The sequence below is a fragment of the Salmo salar genome, chromosome 12, assembly GCF_965601325.2.
Source record: "Salmo salar chromosome 12, fSalSal1, whole genome shotgun sequence".
Lineage (NCBI taxonomy): Eukaryota > Metazoa > Chordata > Actinopteri > Salmoniformes > Salmonidae > Salmo > Salmo salar.
Genome location: NC_138302.1, coordinates 39,373,109 through 39,396,317, shown reverse-complemented (window position 1 = coordinate 39,396,317; position 23,209 = coordinate 39,373,109). Strand labels below are relative to the sequence as shown.

At 43.7% G+C, this 23,209-nt stretch overlaps 1 protein-coding gene and 1 long non-coding RNA gene across 2 annotated transcripts in view; one reads left to right on the top strand and one right to left on the bottom strand.

The window, feature by feature from the left end:
* Positions 1 to 23,209, top strand: part of LOC106564782 (EGF-containing fibulin-like extracellular matrix protein 1) — a 32,916-nt gene that overhangs the window by 5,042 nt on the left and 4,665 nt on the right. Inside the window, exons 3-7 of the mRNA XM_014131145.3 lie at positions 6,392 to 6,437; positions 6,849 to 7,124; positions 16,362 to 16,481; positions 16,667 to 16,786; positions 19,846 to 19,969. Of these exons, the coding sequence (XP_013986620.1) occupies positions 6,392 to 6,437; positions 6,849 to 7,124; positions 16,362 to 16,481; positions 16,667 to 16,786; positions 19,846 to 19,969 (686 nt within the window). The remainder of the gene's footprint in view (positions 1 to 6,391; positions 6,438 to 6,848; positions 7,125 to 16,361; positions 16,482 to 16,666; positions 16,787 to 19,845; positions 19,970 to 23,209) is intronic.
* On the bottom strand, positions 1,951 to 5,529 carry LOC106564783 (uncharacterized). Its single transcript, XR_001319538.3, has 3 exons — positions 5,428 to 5,529; positions 4,909 to 5,059; positions 1,951 to 4,768 (listed from the first exon to the last, which is right to left on the bottom strand). It is a non-coding gene; the product is annotated as an uncharacterized LOC106564783 (long non-coding RNA).

Sequence of the window (23,209 nt, the reverse complement as noted above, 5' to 3'; positions counted from 1 at the left end):
TTAGGATATTTTTCTTACAATCAAAGTTTCACATTCAACCTTTTAGTGTGAAGAACAAAATAAAACCACCTTAAGCATGTTTTATAATATTTCTAAACATTTATTTGAAAATCCGAAGTTCATCATCAATATAAATGACAACACTAACAATTGTGAATTTAGAAAACATGAACACTAAAAGGAACAATGTTTGCGTGTGTGTGATGCTTACTTATGCTGTCTTACAAACAACAAGCATGTGACTCTGCTCTTTGCAGACGGGTGTGTTGCACTAAGAACACCAGCAGCTGACTTTTCTATCCTTTGCGCTTGGGGCAGAGCTGGCACCTGTTCCTCTTCTGGCCCTGGCTGCTCTGAGTGGTGGTGGCATGGCTCTCTTTCATCACCCCACAGCTTTCCGTTGCCTCAGTTCTTCTGTGGAGATGGGAGAACCTTCCAGAAGGACAACCATCTCTGCAGCACACCAACAATCAAGCCTTTATGGTAGAGTGGCCAGACGGAAGCCACTCCTCAGTAAAAGGCACATGACAGCCCGCTTGGAGTTTGCCAAAAGCCACCTAAAGGACTCTCAGACCATGAGAAACAAGGGTCTCTGGTCTGATGAAACCAAGATTGAACTCTTTGGATGGAATGCCAAGCGTCACGTCTGGAGGAAAACTGCTCATCCACTGTGATGCAGTGTTCACTCCAGTAAGACCCCTTTTTACTCAGTCTATTTGACTGGCTTTCACTCTCCTCAGAGGAGGAGTACTCCCCAACTGTAGAATCATCTAGGAACGCTGGACTACCAGGTGCATCCACAACTCCAGCTTTAGCCACAGGCACATAGTCTGTGCCATCTGAATTGGATACCTCAGATTCTGAGTCAGCAATGGCTTCCTCATCCAGCATTTGTAAAACCATTTTGGTTGTATATTTGGCAGCATTCTTATGAGCCTCCTTATGAAACTCCTTTTACTCAATGAGTTAAAAAGAATAAATGAAAACGGTGATTAATGAACATTATAAACAAGATATATAATAAATATTTTATTAATTACTTTGATTTTATTGTTGTAGCAAAAACAAAGTGCAATGCAGTGGATTCCATAAGAAATACATAAGGGTCATATTTGACCCACATATGAAAACTTGGGGTAGTGAAGCAAAAGCTATTTTACTTAAAAAATAAGAAATTAAAAAACAAAACTAGGATGTTAGAACATTAAAGACACATTATTTAAGGAATTCCTGGAATATTAGGTAATTACATTTTGGGGGAGGGGGGTCAATATAGAAAAAAAAACAACATTAGGCCGGGCCATTTTGACCCGGCATATGCATCCTAGGGTTAATTGACTAAATTAAACATTCTGTTAAGATATGACCCCTTCGTGATCTGTTCTTGCAATTTGTAGTCTATGACATTTCAGATTTACATGATGATAATTTTTCACGAGGTAGTTTGAATGTAGTGAACTACTTTTTCAAAGTAACTTTAGGTAGCCTTTTACACTCGCACCTGTACGCGGGTTGAAAATGGCAGATTTGGACACTGATAAGAGTGTAAATTAGAACACAGTGGCTGTGCAGTAACATGCTATACATGACGTCAGATCTCAGGGTCTCCGCTTCACAGCTCTCTATGGGTTTGACTGACAGCCGTTCTGAACTTGAGCGCCACTCGCTAATGATGCGTGGGCTGACTCTTAACCCGCAGACCCCACAGTTATATTGCGGGGCAGGCAGGTTTAGGGTCATGAAATATTGTGTGGATGAAGGGTGGGTGGGTGGCGGGTTGAATAAAGAGAAAACAATGGCCTACTGTAGTCTACTGTTCAGATGGATTAAATTGAAACTGAAATCTGACTGTAGGTCTATAACCTTAATATGAATTCCTGCAGAATTAAGCATTTCTTCCATTAAAATGATACACCAAATGTAGGCAAAATTTTGACTCAGGAACAGGAGTGGAGAAATATGATTTATTTCTTTCAGCATCTTGAGAGAATGTGAATCCGCAGTTAGCACCTCTACAGATGGTATCTATCTTAATCAGCATCATAAAAGCTGATAGTATTTCAACCACATAAAATATGCATCCAAGCCGAACTGAAATCTTATCAGAAACATGTTGGGTCGTTTTCACAGCTTTCTATTTCCTTTCCTTACAACCGGTCTTTACATTTTAGTATTTTTTTTATAGCATTTTCTCACCGGTCCCTTAACATCTTTGCTCCATGAAAGAAGCGGAGATGACAGAGAACTTTATCAATGTCAACTAGATTGAAGCATTCATTCTATCGGTTTATGACATTCTTCTGGCGAGCAAGGGTTTATTTAGTCACATATAATGACAGAAGAGAAGCTGCATGTATCTATAGACAAATTGATAAAAAAATTGCCTACGAAAATGTTGGAAATTATAAGCAGAAACATATCTAAATCAGGAGAAAAAGAAAGCATGGACCCCTGTCAAAAATCTTTCTGCCGTCTCTGACTGTAGCCTACAGCAATTGTTTTCCTACATTATGGGTTAGGGTCGGTTGTGGGCCTCCAGATTTTCACTTTATCACTTATAGTCAGGCGGGTTGGGATGGGTTATTAGCAATTGCGAGCGTGTGCGGGTGAATGAACAGCTGACCCGCTCACCCCCACCATGCGCGACAAGAAGTTGCCCCATCCCTCCGCTTATTGGGCAGCTTTAGCTACATTTTGGTTGTCTGAGTGAGGGAAATGCTGTAAATTAAGAGGACTCTATGTATTTTGAAAGATGAGACATTGAGATTATAATAAATCAACCAGGTAACCCGTGATACAAGTATTCGAAGTCCTTCACAAGGATGGCTGACTAGTGTCCCAGGTGACCTGGTTGAGGATGTTGGGAGATGACATGGAAACCGGGCACTAGGGGCAACAGTGAGCGCTGTTACCTTCAAGTAGGTTTCAGTTTTGCTAGGGCGGGGTTTCCCAAACTTGGTCCTCGGGACTCCAAGGGATGCATGTTTTGGTTTTTATCCTATCATTACACAGTTGATTCAAATAATGAACTAATGATCAAGCTTTGATCATTTTAATCAGCTATGTAGTGTTAGGGCAAAAAACAAAACGTGCACCCTTTGGGTTCCCGGGGACCGAGTTTGGGAAATGCTGTGCCAGGGTGTTGTGGACAGGGATGGCAAATGGGCGTAAGCATCTGCCTCTGATTCCAAAGGTTGCAAGTTCAAATCCAACATTAGAATGTTTTTATCTAGATTTTTGTTAGACTCCTATCCCAAACCTTAACTCTTTCCTTGGGGCGGCAGGTAGCCTAGTGGTTAGAGCGTTGGACTAGTGACCGAAAGGTTTCAAAATCTAATCCCCAAGCTGACAAGGTACAAATCTGTCATTCTGCCCCAGAACAAGGTAGTTAACCCACTGTTCCTAGGCTGTCATTGAAAATAATAATTTATTCTTAGCTGACTTGCCTAATTAAGTAAAGGTAAAATAAATAAAAAACATTGAGTTAATGCCTAAACTTAACCCTAACCTTAAAAATTCAGAGTTAATGCCTAAACTTAAACACTTTGAAATTTGACGTTTGCAACAACTTTGAAATTTGAGAAACATGGATGAACGTCTAATTCTGAGATATAGTTAAGTAAACAATATTTTTCTTAAGGGTAGTTTAACTTATTCCAGTGTGAAGTAATTGGTAGCTTGGTAAACTATATTTTCAGAGTAGCTTCCTCAACACTAATTAAATGTCTTATCTGCATAAACCAAATCACATATAACTTTAAATGAACTTGCTTCTCACAGAGAAGCTAAACTAAACATACTTAATGTACTAAATATACTAAACTACATGTATTAAATGTCTTAATAACAGATACAAAATAAATCCTGAAAAATCCTAATCTTGAAATGATTATCAGCATGCTAATGAAAAAAGAGCAATGACGGAATATTCCCCAAATAAATTGTTTATTTAATCTTTTTATGAAGCTACAATATTTACATGAGTGAAATGTGAACTCTATGGGTTATGGGGATTGTAACCTTAGGATGTTTAACTTCCGAATGTTCATGAACTAAGTGATTACTGATGAGAAATTAGGTTTCAACCAATGGAAGTGAAAAAAAAATAATATGCAAAAAAAATACAAATCAAACCCACTTCACAACTATTGCCTTTTTGAGTGAACTTTGGAGATGGCGGCCCTGTGGAAGTCCTTCGTCCAAAGCTTAATGACTGCATGCACTGAAACAATCAGAAAACACAAAACAACATTAAGATACTGAAAACAATTACTGAAAACGTGTTCTATTTCAGCATCTTAGATTCAGTGGCTAATGGGCAGGTTTGGCTTTGAAAGCCAAAACTTTGTAACATCTGGAGTCAGCTATTTGTAACAGCTGGGGTCAGCTGTCAGCTATACTAACAAAATTTTTTAGCTAGCATAACCTGGAACTCAGGCCTATTAAATCTAAATTTAAATGTGTGGTCAACTGTTCCTAGAGAGATTTCTCCAGCCAAGCGGCAACACATTTGATTCAAACTAATCAATCTGTGTTTTTGCTTGGTAACTGTTGGCATGTGGACTAATATGTTGTTGAGTTGTGTTCTTACACTGGTACAGTCATGCCCTATGAGAGATGTATGACTGCGCATGTGCGAAAATAAATAAAGTGCATTTTCCCCGGTTCTGGTTAAAGCACCAATGATGAACATGTGTGCTTATTCCTCCGTTAAGTAAACCGGTATTCCTGTCCTGAAGATGTCAGCACCAACAGTAACTGTTTGCTTCTAGAAAGAACGAGAGAAGGAACAACACACGATCAAGATGAGCTAGCAGTTTAAAGAGCAATGAAATATCTATTTTTTGCAAAGAACAAATGTATAGCAGGCTACATTTATGAGAATAATACATGTATGAATTTGCTTACCTTATCAAGCTTGAAGAAGATTACGTTACACTCATTTATCACAAAAAAAGTGTTATGAGTGAATGCACCACAAACATCTTTCCAGGATGTTGATGCATTCTCTTCCCAATGCAGCCTCTTCCAACACGACGGGTGGGGGAAGGGTATCCATCTGCAAAAGTTAAGTTTGCTCTGATGTCAAGTCAGCTCATATTTCCTGTTGCTACTTTAACTTAGCTGTTATGCTAGCTAACATGGTACTGAACAGTGACGCTAGCATATTGACATTTGTTATTACAAGTCAGCAAGTCTTTACCTAAAAATATAACGTTAAGTGTTTAGGTAAATCATTAGTTAGCTAGCTAGCTATCGCATTAATTGTGCAAAAATATGATAGCACTGAGCTAGCCAGTGGCGCTGACAGGTTGCAAACAAAATGTGTTTCACGCTATCCCATAAAACATGACACTGCTAAACAGGCATCAATTAGCTAACACGATTTTTAAGTTTATTAGAATGTTTAATAAGTTAGACACTCACTGTACAACTTCGGTAGGTAGATCACTTCCAATAGATTTTTCTTCTCCCACTGACTGGTCATCAATGCTTACTGGTCTTGGAACTACTTCTGGCAAACTGTTTGCCACTAGTGGCATTACATATTATTGTTGCCTAAGGTTTGCTGCAGATTCACCACTAGTGGCAAACACTTCTGGCAACATTTATTTGCAGCAAATTTGCCACAAACTTATTTTTGTGAGGGGCAGCACAAGCAAAAGCCAATCTTGAAGGACAATATAAGCTTTTTAAAGTGGGATTTAATTCAAGTCAAGGATGGGGTCAATTAAATGTTTTAATTCAGGAAGTGAATTGAAATTGAATTCAAAAATGGAAAAATCGTCATTGTAAACATTTGGACAATTTGTATTTCATGCAGTAAAATGTTAATTTTGAGTTGACCCCAACCCTGATTCATGTACCAAGTGAACGTTCATGAAAATGAACAGAGGGTTTGGAATAGACATTGATGGGATGGGATAGCATTGGCATGTCTCCAGTGGAGGATGTCTCCTTCTCGACAAATGACTGTAGTCGAAATTGTTGTTTTTGGAGCTGATGAATTATGGAGGTAATAACATGAGCCTGGACTCATGGAGACAACACATGCCTGTGCACACACAGTGGCAAGTCCCATGACTCAGACGAGGGCGAGCAGACATTCCTCCCTGGATGGCAACAGACTAAGCACATTGTTTTGGGTGAATTAAGGAGACACAGGTGTTCTCCAGGCTGACTCCTTAATTGCTGTCTGTCTGATTTCCTAATATACAGGCTCAAAGTGGCATAACAAAGGAGGGTAAGACTACATCATTAATGAGATGTAGACTGTAAAGCTTCAGAGATATGTATTTTGTAGATCAATTAATCAATCGATTAATCAATCAATCCCTCAATCCAATCAATTGAGTACCATATACTTATCCTCTCTTATTTCTGTTCACAGTGTACAGATGGCTATACATTTGACATGGAACGACAAGAATGCAAAGGTAAGAGGTGCTTATCAACACTTTGTCAAATGTCCTTGTACGTTTCTGGCTTAATGAATAGATTGATTAGTAGAGGAATTGAATAGCACTGTGGAAGAGATACGATTACTTCTAGCAGACACTGATACAGTATGTGTATACCAAGCATATTTATGGTGGAGGTGGTGGTTTTCCTGGTATACCCATGCTGACTTGGTGGTGTTACATTGACCAGACCTGTGTTGAAATAATATTTCTTTTTTTCCAACCTGGAGTGAAGGGGGTTGGGATTTGCACGTTTGGGGCTATTCCACTGGTTTCATTGCGCCAGGCAAGCTCAATCAAGCACAGCTTAAGTAGTTGAAAGAAAACAAACCGTGGCTTACTATATGAACCCAGGTCTGTCTCTGACCGCGGTCCTCCCTTTTTCAGACATCAACGAGTGTACCACGGTGCCCGACGCCTGCAAGGGCGGCATGAGGTGCATCAATCATTTCGGAGGCTACTTCTGCCTGCCCCAGAATGCCCAGATCATCGTTAGTAATGGTGACGACGAGCCCACCGTGGCCCCTCTGGTGGAGGAACAGCCTCCTCTGGCACCCGCCCCTGGTTTGCCTGTCCAACGGGTCATCCAGAGCTCTTTCCAAAGCCAGGGCACCATGCAGTGTGCCGCAGGGTTCGTGGTGGACGAGCTCAACTACTGCCGTGGTAAGAGTAAGCCCATGCAACTTAACTGGGGCGTGTTTATTAGGATTAGGGCACACTATAGTAAAATGTTGAAAATTAGTGTTTCTAATAGGACAAGTACCCTGATTCGTTATGGAAGTGTCCAGCATCATTTTAATCCAACATACAAAGATCCCATCAGTCCCTGACTATGTATATAGGATATAGGAATGGATCTGCCAAACAGTTATAAGTGGACTGTAGTGCAGTGCAGTTATACAAACTCAGTACTAAGGCTACAGTACAAACTCAGCATTGCAGGGACCCTAGTTTAAATGAGCAATACCAGCAGGCAGATTTCCTTCTGGAATACTACCGATGCTAGTTTATGAACAGATATTGAGGCAAAAGATAGTCATCTCAGATTGTCATTCAGTCACATTCAGGATTCATTCCAATTGATTGCAGTCCCTTTTCAAGTTTAGAGCACTTAGTAAGAAAACAGTTCTAGTGAAAATGCAATTAATTGAACCGTTTGAACAGTTTATGCGCTATCTGCAGGTTATGAAGATGCATTGTATTTGATCTGTAAAGTGGGGAACCACTTAACTTCCATTTACCCCTTTGCTCTTTCTTTGGATGATGGATTTGCAGCCGTCATTAAAGAATGTCATAATTTGTGTGTGTGTGTGTGTGTACGTGCGTGTGGGTGCGTCCTCCAATCTCCTGTTGGCAAACTGCGCAAGATTTTAGTCAAGTTGCAACATGCCAAATCCTGGCGGTAGAGGGAAACAATTGCTGTTACATAAACCATTCAATCAGCATGGGGCTACAGCCAAGCTGAGCTCAGGGAAGGAAGGAGATGGTCGCCAACAACACATTCCTGAAACATATTTTTTTCTCATTTAATCATAATGTTTCTTTCATCAGAGGGACTGTCCTTAAGTTGGAGTGATTCACAAACTAAAGGCAGACAGATTAGTGGTATTATGATATGTACTGTACAGTATTATACAGTGTCAGATACAAGATAAAAATGATGCTACATCCCCTAAAAGAATGACATTAGTAATTTGCATTGATACTTTTCCAGTTTGTCATCACAATCAAAACGTACACTGTAACCGAGGAAGATTATTGCAGTGTCTTGTTCTTACAACTGGTAAACATTTGCCATATGCTGCCTGCGATTCTGGTAGCTAATGCTAATAAGACCGTGGCACTTGACCATGAAAACAAGTTCACAGGCCTGGATTCAACTCCAGCCTTAATTCTTCAATGTTTACAGATCTGGAAAGGTTTAAGCAGTGTAGTGGTATAGCTTCATCAAATTGCTTGCACCTTCCAGATCGGCGAACATTGAAGGGTTAGGGCCAAGAGAAATTGGGTCCAGAGGCCGTGCTATTATTATGTTGCATTGCTGAACAAAGCAGGGCTTTGTTCATTAGGTCATACAGTAGCAAAACGTTTTGCAATGGAAAACAAAAACAACTGTTTCTTATTGGATAAGTTCAGATAGTTCTTCTCCATTTCACTCCGTTTCCGAAAGTTGCTTTCCACTACATGCCTACTGAACACAGCCTAGGGATTCCTTTTCCGGGAAATGTTAGAGTAAATAAACACTTTTGAATTGATCTCAGCATATAATCTGTGGTGGTGTCACAGGCGTCGTAGTGAACAGACCAAGGTGCAGCGTGTTGAGTGCTCATCTTTTATTTTTTGAATGAAAAAAGCACTTCACAAAGAAAACCAAACGACAGCCAAACAGTTCTGTCAGGTATCCTAACATACTAAACAGAAAACAACCACCCACAAAACCCAAAGGAAAACAGGCTGCCTAAGTATGGCTTCCAATCAGAGACAATGAAAGACACCTGCCTCTGATTGGAAACCATACTCGGCCACACATGGAAAATGAAACATAGAAACAGAAAACTAGAACAAATTCCCCTTGAAACAAACCAACCCCAAAACACACAAACCAACCCCCCTGCCACGCCCTGACCATTCTACTATGGCAAAATGACCCTTTTCACTGGTCAGGACGTGACAGTACAAACCCCCCCCCCCCCCCCGAAGGTGCAGACACCGACTGCACCCTAAACAAAAAACCCACAAAAACAACCCCAAACCTAAAGGGAGGGAAGGGAGGGTGGCCACCGTCTACGATGGTTCCTGTGCTACACCCAACCCTTCCGCCAATCCTCCAGCTATGGAGGTGTCTCTGGCTCCGGGCGTAGCCCCCGTTCTGCGCTGTCGACCACCGCCGGAGGCTCTGGGCTGCAGACCGTCGCCGGAGGCTCTGGGCTGCAGACCGTCGCCGGAGGCTCTGGGCTGCAGACCCTCGCCGGAGGCCCCGGGCTGAGAGGCCTCGCCAGAGGCCCCGGGCTGAGGGGCGTCGCCGGAGGCCCCAGGCTGGGGAGACTTACAGGAGACTGGGTGCGCAGAGCAGGCACAGGGCACACTGGGCCGTGGAGGCGCACCGGAGGTCTGGAGCTCAGGGCTGGCACACCCCGTCCTGGCTGGATGGTCACTGTAGCCCGGCACGGGCGGAGCGCTGGCACAGGGTGAAATTGGCTGTGCTGGGGAATGAGGGCTGCCGTGCGTAGAGCAGGCGCAGGATAAACTGGGCTGAGGAGACGCGCTGGCGGCCAGATGCGTTGAGCCGGCGCACTTCTTCCTGGCTGCCGGCCAACTCTCGCCTGGCAACGCTGCGGAGCCCGTACCGACCACACCGGACTGTGCGGGCGGATGGGCGAGATGGTGCGCATCACCCCGTAATGCATTTCTTGCCCCTCTGCACGCCCGCTCCGCAGTGCCCTCTCCGCCAGTACCATTTCCCGGAATCTCGCATCGAACTCAGCGCTTGACTCCTTTATTGGCTCCGGTTTGCTCCACGGCTTCCCCCTGACCTAGCCAAACTACCCGTATGCTCCTCCAAATTTTTTTTGGGGGGCTGCCTCTCAGCCTCCTCTTGCCGTTCTAGCCGTTCCTCCCAGTAACGCCGTTCCGCCTTCGCTGCCTCTATCTCCTCCGGCGGGTGGCGATACTCTCCCGGCCTTGTCCACGGTCCTGCCCCATCCAGTATTTCCTCCAGGTCCATGACTCGAACATACCACTTCCCACGCTGCTTGGTCTTCTTATGGTGGGTGGTTCTGTCACAGGCGTCATAGTGAACAGACCAAGGTGCAGCGTGTTGAGTGCTCATCTTTTATTTTTTGAATAAAAAAAGCACTTCACAAAGAAAACCAAACGACAGCCGTCAGGTATCCTAACATACTAAACAGAAAACAACCACCCACAAAACCCAAAGGAAAACAGGCTGCCTAAGTATGGCTTCCAATCAGAGACAACGAAAGACAACTGCCTTTGATTGGAAGCCATACTCGGCCACACATGGAAAATGAAACATAGAAACAGAAAACTAGAACAAATTCCCCTAGAAACAAACCAACCCCAAAACACACAAAACAACCCCCCTGCCACGCCCTGACCATTCTACTATGGCAAAATGACCCTTTTCACTGGTTAGGACGTGACAGGTGGCAACAAACACAGATTTGAGTCTATTTAAAATCACCTAAAAATGAGTGGCCTAAAAATAGAGTCACTTCAAAAGAGTCACCTAAAAATGAGTGGCTGGTTCCAGTAAGATTGCTTTAGGTAACAACATCCCTAACTCAATTGTGACAATATTAGATGCATGTTAATTTTTGACAAGTTAGCTCTTCTTCAACTTTGTCTTCATTTTCATCTTGCGCAGCTCAAATGCCTGGAGAGGTTTGAGCCCCTTTTGTGTTAGAAGTGGATTGCTTTCATCAATCCAAACTGGTTAGATTAGTGATTTGTCATTTCTCCCCAAGGAAGGAAGGACATATTTCTAAAGTATTGGAACAGAGCCTGATTATTCTATTGTTCAATGCATTGACTGTAAGGTTCAATAGCAACTGGTTATTGAAGCACTACAAAGAGGAGACAACCAGCAGACACTGACTACAGCCAGAGAGGACTTTGGTGGTGGTGCATCCTTTCATCGCACATCTCATCCACCTCAGACATGGACAGATAGATAGGTCTACCAAAACAGTAGTCACGACATCACTGCATGTGTGTACTTATGGGCTTTAGTCTTTAGCATTTGATTTGGTCTGAGGCATATTCTTTCAGAAGCTTAGTTCCCTTGTTTACTCTCTTTCATAATTTCATCCCTCTTTTATCCCTATCAGAGCCCATTGAACACAAAGGAAGAGCTGTTGCCCTTCTCAAAACAGTAGTTTCTCATCCTGGATGTTGACATATTTGAAGGGGGGGGGGGCTTCCCTCAGTAGTCCCCTTGCGATGAAACATTTTGAACCTGACACCTTGATGGAATCCGAATATATATATATATATATATATATATATATATATATATATATATATATATATATATATATATATATATATGCCAGGCACCCCTATATATATATATATATATAATTTTTCTTCATATATATATATATATATATATATATATATATATATATATATATATATATATATATATATATATATATATATATATATATATGAAGAAAAATTATATATATATATAGGGGTGCCTGGCACAGCATTCTTGCAAAGACACAGGGATCTTTGTAAACCAAGCTTTTTGTATGAAATGTGCTCGTTTTGGAGGCCGAGGGTGGGTGGGGGAATATATGTGCATAGACTGTAGTGCGGTAGTATTTCAACATTGTAGTTTTGGCAAATTCTGGCAAGAAGTACTGTATTTGAAGGTGTCATGTTCTTTGCACTCTTATTTCTGGCACAGTGTGTTAATTACACTACTTTGCTACATAAAACTCAAGTTTGATTTCAGGATTGGTTCACCTCTGTCAGCATGTCAACTTTTCACTGGTCTTAATTAATTTCTATGACAAAAAGGTTGTAGGGCGACAGTATCGTCACTTTTTCACCTCATACTGTACATGCTGAGTGGAGGCCAGCTTTGATCATTAGGGCTATTCACCTCCCAATCCCGCTGCCACCAGCCAAAAGCAGGGTCAGCTGGGCTTTGTTAACTGGAAAGTGTGTATAAGTGGGTGCCTGTGTGTCTCTGTCTGTGGTTGAAAGGGGAACTTGTTTACACAGACTTCTAGCCTCCAGGATGACATAATTCTCACATTCTGTCCATCACTGTCGTCAACAAATGAGTTACATCAGCAGGGTAAGAGTAGCCTGGTCTCAGATCTGTTTGTGCTGTCAATGACCATAGGATTCAGCAATAAATACAGCACAAACATATCTGGGAGCAGGCTAGGGGATCGGTGCGTTGAGCCTTAGAGCTTTCTGTACAGCCTTGGCGTTCTCTCCCACACATCTAACACCTCCAACTCCCTGTATATGAATCCCCTATTTTTAGTGCTTTGTATATAGAGACCACCCCGGAGTGGGATTGCAAGGAAACACTGTCTGTGTTCCATTCAGAAAAATGCTTTTGTTGAGCCAGGAAATGGAATATCAGGGGTCCGGACTGCAGAGTGTGTTTTGGAGCAACTTGTCCCATAAAAGTTGGCCCATGTTATTTTTTAGATAACACAAATAAATGGTAAAACATGTAGGGGGGTGACTGTGAAATAATTTTGACATGCAAACAATGTGCATTTTACATTGAATTCAGGAGTGAAATAACGTTGTACAAATCACAGAGTGATAGTCCCCCACCCTCCCATTTCCACCCCTGGGTGTGCCCCCTGAATCATAATGAATAATAGTACCAAGCAAACAGAAGGTGTAACCAAATCAGGGGAATTCAGCTGAAGTCTGCTTTTGTTGCATGAAGGTTCCTGGTGGAGAGCCAGACGCGAATACCAGGATGGAACACGGGAGCCTCACTGTGGTGGCAGTCCGCATGCTCCTTCTGACGGCGGACGGCACGCTGGAGTCTCATATGGGCATCGTTCCAAACCTCCTATGCGCGCCTGAACCACTTGTCCACCGCAGGTGCTTCGGGACCTGAGCCAGGGCTGGCTGATATCCCAGGACACACTGGAAGGGGGTCAGCCCGGTGGAGGAGTGACGCAGTGAATTCTGGGCATACTCCGCCCAGGGAAGGGGACTACGGTCGGAGACGATGTCCTCTGGAAGGCCATACTGCCGGAAAACCTGCTGGAACAGTGCCTCAGCGACCTGGAGAGCCGTAGGGAGACCAGAGAGAGGGATAAAATGACAGGATTTAGAGAATCTGTCCACAACAACCGTAATAGTAGTGAAACCATCAGAAGATGGGAGATCAGTGATGAAATCAATGGACAGATGAGACAAAGGCTGCTGAGGCACGGAAAGGGGAAGGAGTTTCTCTGCTGGAGCGTGCCGGGGAGATTTGGTTTGGGCAAATATGGAGCAGGAGTTGACGTCGTTGTGCACCAAGGTGGGTCACCAGTACTTAGCGGAGATGGATTGAATGGTGCGGGTGATACCTGGGTGTCCAGCGGCAAGGGATGTATACACCCAGGTCAACAGCCGATCCCTTACCTCCGTGGGAAAGTAGCTGCGCTCCGGAGGGCAGGTAGCAGGCGCGAATTCCCTCTCCAGAGCCTGGCGGATGTCCACGTCTACATGTCAAAGCACGGGGACAACGATTTGGGAGGGCAGAATGATATGCGCACTCAGGACAGGAACCTCTCCCGAATTGTGGAGATGGGACAGGGCATCGGCTTTGGTGTTCTTTGAACCTGGGCGGTATGATAGGGTGAAGTTGAAACTGGTGAAGAAAAGGGCCAACCTTGCTTGGCGCAGGTTCAGCCGCCTCACTGTCCGTATGTACTCCAGGTTCCGATGGTCGGTGAGGATGAGAAATGGGTCCTTGGCGCCCTCCAGCCAGTGTCTCCACTCTAGTGCCAACTTCACTGCCAGGAGCTCCTGGTCGCCGATGTCATAGTTCCTCTCTGCAGGAGAAGGTTTTTTTAGTAGTATGCACATGTATACAATTTTTGTGGGTAACCTTGGAGTTGTGACAGGACAGCCCCCACACCCACTTCTGAGACGTCCACCTCCACCACAAAGGGCAGCATATGATCTGGTGTTTCAGCAACAGGGCTGAGGTGAAACGCCCCTTCAGTAGGCGGAAGGCCTCATCGGCTGCAGGACTCCACACTAACTTACAGGGGTCACCCTTGAGGAGAGAGGAGAGGCGATGGAGCTGATGTTCTTAATGAAGCGACTGTAGAAGTTGGGAAACCCCAAAAACCGTTGTAGTCCCTTTATGGTGGTTGGGACTGGCCATGACCTGACTGCCTCAACCTTCCTTTCATCCATAACTACTCCCTGTGGGCTGATCCGGTATCCGAAGAAGGAGACAGCGGCCTGATGGAACTGGCACTTCTCCGCTTTGACGTACAGGTGGTTCTCCAGGAGGCGTCCCAGGACTACCCGGACGTGGGCGACGTGATCCTCCAAGATGGCTGAGTAGATCAGGATGTTGTCGATATACACGACCACCTGATGACCAAACAGCTCGTTCACGAATGCCTGGAACACCAACGGAGCATTTATTAATCCAGTACTCATAGTGCCCAGAAATCGTGCTGAAGGTCCAGTTTACTATAAAATCGGGCCTCGCAGAGCTGTTCGATGGCAGCCAGCACCAACGGGAGAGGGTAGCGGTACTTGGTGGGGATGGAATTGAGACCTCTGTAGTCGATGCACGGACATAGACCCCCCCCTCCTTCTTCGTCACAAAGAAGAAGCCTGCCGACGCAGGGGAAGTGGATGGGCAGATGAAACTCTGTTGGAGAGCCTCCTGGATGTACTCCTCCATGGCCTTGGTTTCAACCATCGACAGGGGGTAGACGAGGCTGTATGGAGGCGCAGAGTCTGCCAGCAGGTCGATGGCACAGTCCCAGGGGCGATGAGCAGGGAGACAGGTGGCACAGGTCTTGGAGCAAACCAACCGGAGATCCTGGTAAACCTCTGGGATGTTGGCCTGGAGGGCAGCAACCACATGACTCTCGACTGACGTGGAACCACAGGGTAAGGGAAAGCAGGTATTTCGACATCCGTGTGCCCAGGCAGTGATCTCCATCCTCGACCAGGAGATGGTGGAGACGTGACTTTGGAGCCACGGGAGGACGAGGATGACTTTGTGTAGGGGTGCCTCGATGATGAGGAAGGGAGGGCCGGGGTCCTACGGTGATAGTGAGTGGTGCTGTGATGTGTCTGATTGTGCCAGATCCCAGGGGTTGACTATCCAGTGCTTGAACCGGAAAAGGAGAGGAGTTCAAGTAACAGACACATCTCAACATCAACTGTTCAGAGGAGACTGAGTGAATCAGGCCTTCATGGTCAAATTGCTACAAAGAAACCACTACTAAAGGACACTAATTAAAAGAAGAGACCTGCTTGGGCCAAGAAACACGAGTAATGGACATTAGACCGGTGGAAATCTATCCTTTGGTCTAATGAGTCCAAATTTGAGATGTTTGGTCTCAACCGCCATGTCTTTGTGAGACGCAGAGTAGGTGAACGGTTGATCTCCGCATGTGTGGTTCCCACTGTGAAGCATGAAGGAGGAGGTGTGATGGTGTGGGGGTGCTTTGCTGGTGAGACTGTCAGTGATTTAGTTAAAATTCAAGGCACACTTAACCAACATAGCTACCACAGCATTCTGCAGCGATACGCCATCCCATCTGGTATGCGCTTAGTGGGACTATCATTTGTTTTTCAACAGGACAATGACCCAACACACCTCCAGGCTGTGTAAGGGCTATTTGACCAAGAAGGAGAGTGATGGAGTGCTGCATCAGATGGCCTGGCCTCCACAATCACCCGACCTCAACCCAATTGAGATGGTTTGGGATTGGACTGCAGAGTGAAGGAAAAGCAGCCAAGAAGTGCTCAGCATATGTGGGAACTCCTTCAAGAGTGTTGGAAAAGCATTCCAGGTGAAGCTGTTTGAGAGAATGCCAAGAGTGTGCAAAGTTGTAATCAAGGCAAAGGGTGGCTACTTTGAAGAATCTCAAATATAAAATATATTTTGATTTGTTTAACACTATTTTGGTTACTACATGATTCCATATGTGTTATTTCATTGTTTTGATGTCTTCACTATTATTCTACAATGTAGAAAATAGTAAGAATAAAGAAAAACCCTTGAATGAGTAGGTGTGTCCAAACTTTTGACTGGTAATGTAAATGCCAAGTTGTTCTCTCAGAATATCATAATGGATGACTTTCTCCACTTCCGCTCTGCCTTTCTGCAATTTCTCTTTAATTTATTAGTCCCTCCTTGTCTTGCAGATGTGAACGAGTGTGAGGGGAGCAACCCCTGTCAACACCAGTGCTACAACATCATGGGCTCCTTCATCTGCCAGTGTGAGCAGGGTTATGAGCTAGCCTCCAACCAAGCCTCCTGCCAAGGTACTGCAACTTAATATTAGGAAGGTGTTCCTAGGTATACTCAATGTATAATTTTCAGTACCTTAATTTATCAGTACCTTAATGATAATGTATACTGATACAATTTTACAATTCCCCCGCTCACACGCAATATTTTCTTTCCTGAGAAGTTTCTGTCAGACTGTGTAATATTTATCTATTCGTAGATATTGATGAATGCGCCTTCTCGAGTTACATGTGCCAGTGGCAGTGTGTGAATCAGCCCGGAGGGTATGTCTGTACCTGTCCCGAGGGATACCAGCTCCAAGGCAACCGAATGTGCCAAGGTAAATAGGCCTGTTTCAACTAGTAAAATATCTGGCCCTCTCTTACACCAGCAGGAAGTCGTACATCATAATAACGAATCTTAATACCTTTAACCTGAATCCCCAATGATAACTCATTGGCTTTAGGCCTAGGTTTTTAGTTGTACCTTGGTATAAAGTCAGTATTGACACTTGATTGATTAACTAACAGTCCATGAGATAGACATGATAGTTTGAAATGTAGTTTTAAGCTACGCATTGCTTGTTTACAAAGACTCAAAAGGCACTTGCACATCTGAGCAATCTTTCTGCCGGTGCATGGCAACAGTTGAAACAGGATGAAGGAAAAAGGAAACCGCACACTGCTCTTGATAGTATCACTGATATTTAATAAGCTTACGTATCGGCCTCACGGCCTTCATCAGAGCTTTTGTGAATTTTCTGAAAACAGCACCTCTATCTATGTAGACCTAGCACCACCCACATCCGTTCCACGTATGGAAAGGGGTTGGAGGCAAAGGAAAAATAAATAAGTGCTACCAAACATAACAATATGCATTTCACAAACACTACAAAAGTGTATAAATAAGACGCATTAAACACGTCCATAAAACCACAATGAGGACATAGCAAGTTTTCATTAATCATTGGGTACATCATACGAAAAACATCAGAGTAATCTTAAATAGGCACATAATTCTTGTTCAAATTCACAACATAACATACATAGGCATTTCATCATTAAGTCCTTTAGGAAATAATAAATAAAATCCTGAAGTGGTATCGATATATTGACGACTGTCACGTCCTGACCATAGTAAGTTGTTATTTTCTATGGTAGAGTAGGTCAGGGCGTGACAGGGGGTGTTTGTCTGTTTTGTATTTCTATGTTCAGTTTCTAGTTTTGTATTTCTATGTTGGTTTTGTTTGGTATGATCTCCAATTAGAGGCAGCCGGTTGTCGTTGTCTCTAATTGGAGGTCATATTTAAGTTGATGTTTGTCCCACCTGTTTTTGTGGGTGATTAATTTGAGTAGTGTGTTTTCTCTCTGCGTCACGGTTTGTTGTTTTTGTGTATTCAAGTATTTAGTGTATTGCATTTAGTTTCACGGTAAATAAAATATGTGGAACTACGAACACGCTGCATTTTGGTCCGATCCTTTGAACAGCAAATCACCCACCAAAAAAGGACCAAGCAGCGTGGTAAGGAGCAGCTGGATGAATGGACTTGGGAGGAGATTTTGGATGGGACAGGACCCTGGAGGCAGGGTGGGGAGTATCGTCGCCCGAGGGAGGAAATCAAAGCAGCAAAAAGGGAGCGACGATACTACGAGGCGCTATATGCACCGAGAGGCAAGGCTGAGAGGCAGCCCCCCCCCAAAATAGTTTTTTGGGGGGGCATACGGGGAGTTTGGCGATGTCAGGGGGAGACCTGATCTAACTTCCCGTGCTTATCGGAGAGAGCCGTGGAGTGAACCGGAGCCAGTCAAGGAGTCAAGCGCGGAGCTCGACGCAAGATTCCGGAGAGAGGTACTGGCATTGAGAGCACTGCAGAGCGGGCGTGCTGAGGAGCGAGTGGATGAACGAGCAATGGGTTATGGTGTGATGCGCACTATATCGCCCATACTCACTCATAGCCCGGTGCGGTCGGTGCAAGCTCCTCACCAGTGTAGGGCGAAGATGATCATTCAGCCAGGAAGGAGTAGGCCTGCTCAGCATGCCTGGTCTCCAGTTCGCCTCCATAGTCCGGTATGTCCTGTTCCTGCTCCCCGCACTCGCCCTGAGGTGCGTGTTACCAGTCTGGCACCACCTAGGCCAGTCCCACGTATCAGACCTCCAGTGCGCATGCCAAGTCCGGAGGTGTCTTGTTCCTGCTCCTTGCACTCGTCCTGAGGTGGGGGTTACCAGTCTGGCGCCACCCATGCCAGTACCACGCATCAGGATTCCAGTGCACATTCCCAGTCCAGAGCTTACGGCGACAGTTCCCCGTCCAGAGCTTCCGGCGACAGTTCCCCGTCCAGAGCTTACGGCGACATTTTTTAGTCCGGAACCTACTGAGACGGCCTCCAGTCCGGAGCCTCCGTCGACGCTCCCCAGCCCGGAGCCTTCGGCGGCGGCCTGCAGCCCAGAGCCTTCAACGGCGGCCTGCAGCCCAGAACCTCAAGCGGTGGTCTGCAGCGCAGAGCTTCCGGTAATGATTTACAGTCCGATTCCTCTGATAATGATCCACAGGCCGGTGTTACAGAAGCGGAGGGATCTGCGGGCGGAACGGGGGTTACGCCCTGAGCTGGAGCCACCTCCGTTGCTGGAGGATCGGAGGGAGAGGAAGGTTCTGGGTGTAACACTAGAGCCGCCATAGACTTTTGTCACCCACCCTACCCTCCCTTTGTTTTTTGTTGTTGGGGGGTTATTTTTTTTATGTAGGTGCGGTCGGAGTCCGCACCTTTGGGGGGGGTACTGTCACATCCTGACCATAGTAAGTTGTTATTTTCTATGGTAGAGTAGGTCAGGGCGTGACAGGGGGTGTTTGTCTGTTTTGTATTTCTATGTTCAGTTTCTAGTTTTGTATTTCTATGTTGGTTTTGTTTGGTATGATCTCCAATTAGAGGCAGCCGGTTGTCGTTGTCTCTAATTGGAGGTCATATTTAAGTTGATGTTTGTCCCACCTGTTTTTGTGGGTGATTAATTTGAGTAGTGTGTTTTCTCTCTGCGTCATGGTTTGTTGTTTTTGTGTATTCAAGTATTTAGTGTATTGCATTTAGTTTCACGGTAAATAAAATATGTGGAACTACAAACACGCTGCATTTTGGTCCGATCCTTTGAACAGCCGTGACAACGACATTTTTTGCATATAGGAAAATTCACAAAAGCTCTGACGAAGGCCGTGAGGCCGATACGTAAGCTTAATAAATATCAGTGATACTATCAAGAGCAGTGTGCGGTTTCCTTTTTCCTTCATCTTGTTTACAAAAACTAAAAGACCGTTGTACTAAGCGCATAAGCTTTTTTAAGTTATTTTCTTATTGAAATGACCATTGACAACATTTTCTCTCAGTAACTACATTTTCTCTCCATTAACAGACATAGATGAGTGTGAAACAGGAAACAACTGCCGCGAGGACGAGATGTGTTGGAACTACTTTGGTGGTTTCCGCTGCTACCCCAGGAACCCTTGCCACGAGCCCTATGTGAAGACAGGAGAGGGGTGAGTATGGTCTGGTGAAATCCATGATGATAATCACATGATGAGTGAACTTGACTGGGACCTGAAGTCTTAGTGGGCTAACACAGTCTTGTGGGGTGCAGGAGACCCAGGTTCAAATCAATGTCAGCAAGACAAAAGAGCTGATCGTGGACTACAGGAAACGGAGTCTGGAACCAACAGGACCCTGAACAGCTTCTACCTCAAGCCATACGACTGCTAAGTAGTTAGTTAAATAGTCCGGGTAGCTATTTGGTTAACTATCTGCATTGACCCTTTTTTTGACCCATCACATATAGTGCCTTCAGAAAGTATTCACACCCCTTGACTTTTTCCACATTTTGTTATGTTAGAACCTGAGATTAAATTGAGATGTTTGGGTCAGTGGCTTACACACAATAGCCCATAATGTCAAAGTGGAATTATGTTTTTCCACATTTTTGCAAATTAATTACAAATAAAAAGCTGAAATGTCTTGAGTCAATAAGTATTCAATGCCTTTGTTATGGCAAGCCTAAATACTGCATGTGTCACGGTCGTCGTAATAGATGGACCAAGGCGCAGCGGGTACGTGAATGCTCATTTTTATTTATCCAAAACAAACACGAAAAACGATGAACTGACGACAAAACAGTATTGTAGGCAACACACAGCAATACAAGAAACAATCTCCCACAAACCCAAAACAAACACACTCCTAAATATAGGACCTTCAATCAGAGGCAACGATAGACAGCTGCCTCCAATTGAAGGCCCCAATCCCCATTACCTAAACATAGAAATACAATACCCTAGCACAGACATAGAACTAACCAAAAAAAAAACAGACTAATAAATCAAATACCCCTCTACATGAACACATACTCAAACACACCCTGAACCACATAAAACAAATACCCCCTGCCACGTCCTGATCAAACTATAAGAACAAATAACCCCTTTACTGGTCAGGACGTGACAGCATGTTAAGGAGTAAAAATGTGCAAGTCACATAATACATTGCATGGACTCACTCTGTATGCAATAATAGTGTTTAACATTATTTTTTAATGACTACCTCATCTCTGTATTCCCCCTCAGTCAAGCAGTGCATTTCAAACACAGATTCAACCACAAAGACCAGGGAGGTGTTCCTATTTGTAGATGTGTAAAAAAAAGAAGCAGACATTGAATGTCCCTTTGAGCATGGTGAAGTTATTAATTACACTTTGGATGGTGTATCAGTACACCAAGTCACTACAAAGATACAGGCGTCCTTCCTAACTCAGTTGCCGTAGAGGAAGTAAACCGCTCAGGGATTTTACCATGAGGCCAATAGTGACTTTAAAACAGCTGCAGAGTTTAATTGCTGTGATAGGAGAAAACTGAGGATGGATCAACAACATTGTAGTTACTCCATAATAATAACCTTGTTCACAGAGTGAAAAGAAGGAAACCTGTACAGAATAAAAAATGCATTACAACGTTATTTTTGGGGCAAATACAAACCCAATACAACACATTACTGAGTACCACTCTCCATATTTTCAAGCATAGTTGTGTCTGCATCATGTTATGGGTATGTTTGTAATCGTTAAGGACTGGGGAGTTTCAGGATTTAAAAAAAATGGATTGGCGCTAAGCACAGGCAAAATCTTAGAGGAAAACCTTGTTCAATCTGCTTTCCACCAGACACCACCTTCCAGCAAAACAATAACTGAAACACAAGGCCAGATCTATACTAAAGTTGCTTACCAAGAAGACAGTGAATGTTCCTGAGTGGCCGACTTACAGTTTTGACTTAAAAAGTTTATACTTTAATCTATGGCAAGCCCTGAAAATGCTTGTCTAGGAAACGATCAACAACCAATTTGACAGAGCTTAAAAAATATTTTTGAAAAGAATAATGGGCATATGGTGCAGAATCCAAGTGTGGAAAGCTCTTGGAGACTTACCCAGCAAGACTCACAGCTGTAATCAATGCCAAAGAGGCTTTTACAAAGTATTGCCTCAGGGGTGTAAATACTTGTAAATACTTCGGGCTGTAAAACAACACATTTTGAATAAGTCAATGAGTATGAATACTTTCTGAAGGCACTGTACTCTGCTGCTAATGTTTATTATTTATCCTGTTGCCTTGTCACGTTATTCCTAGTTATATGTACATATCTACCTCAGTTACATCGTACCCCTGCACATTGACTCGGTACTGGTACCCCGTGTATATAGCCAAGTTATCCTTAGTCATTGTGTGTTTATGTCACGTCCTGACCAGTGTAAGGGTTAGTTGTTATTGTAGTTTGGTCAGGACGTGGCAGAGGGTATTTGTTTTATGTGGTTCGGGGTGGTGGTTTATTTAGTAGGGCGTTTTGATTTATTATTTCCGGGTTTTGGTTTATGTTCTATGTTTTATACTTCTATGTTCTTTCTGGGTTGGTGTATTTCTATGTGTAGGTTAATGGGGGGTTGGACTCTCAATTGGAGGCAGGTGCTTTCTCGTTGCCTCTGATTGAGAGTCCTATATATGGGTAATTGTTTGGTTTAGTGTTTGTGGGAGATTGTTTCTTGTTTTGCCTGTGTGAGCCTTACAAGACCGTTTTGTTGTTCGTTGTTTTGGTGTTCACTTTGATTTCAAATAAATATCAAGATGAGCATCCACATTCCTGCTACGTTTTGGTCCTCCATTGCAGACGACAACCGTTAGTTTATTATTACTTTTATTATTACGTGTTATTACTTTTCTATTGTTTCTATATTTTCTTTCTCTCTGCATTGTTGGGAATTAATTATTTCACTGTTAGTCTACACCTGTTGTTTACGAAGCATCTGACAAATAATATTTTATTTGATTTTGAGGATACCTTTGCCCGTGCACTAAACAACCTTACGCATGTGTTACTTTATGCAACAACAAAAACATTTACCCAGCTGCTGCTCCCCCGCTGCTCCCTCACTCAACCTTCCCGTTAATTCTAAAACATTCCCCAAAATTAGGAGGACATGATCGGCATGATGTATAAACTAATTTGTCTGTTGTAAGGTTAAGATTACATCATTTCAAATATAAGCAGGAGGCAGCCAGACAGTATAAGTAGTGTTATTTTTCCCACTTTTCAGTCAGTATGTAGGCTACAACATAAGTTACACACATTGGTGGGGAGTTACAGACAGCAGGGACCACATGGATAAAAGTGTCAGCTAAAATGACCTCATAGCTAAAACCACATGTATTAAAGTGCTAAAATGACCATTTACACAAACCAC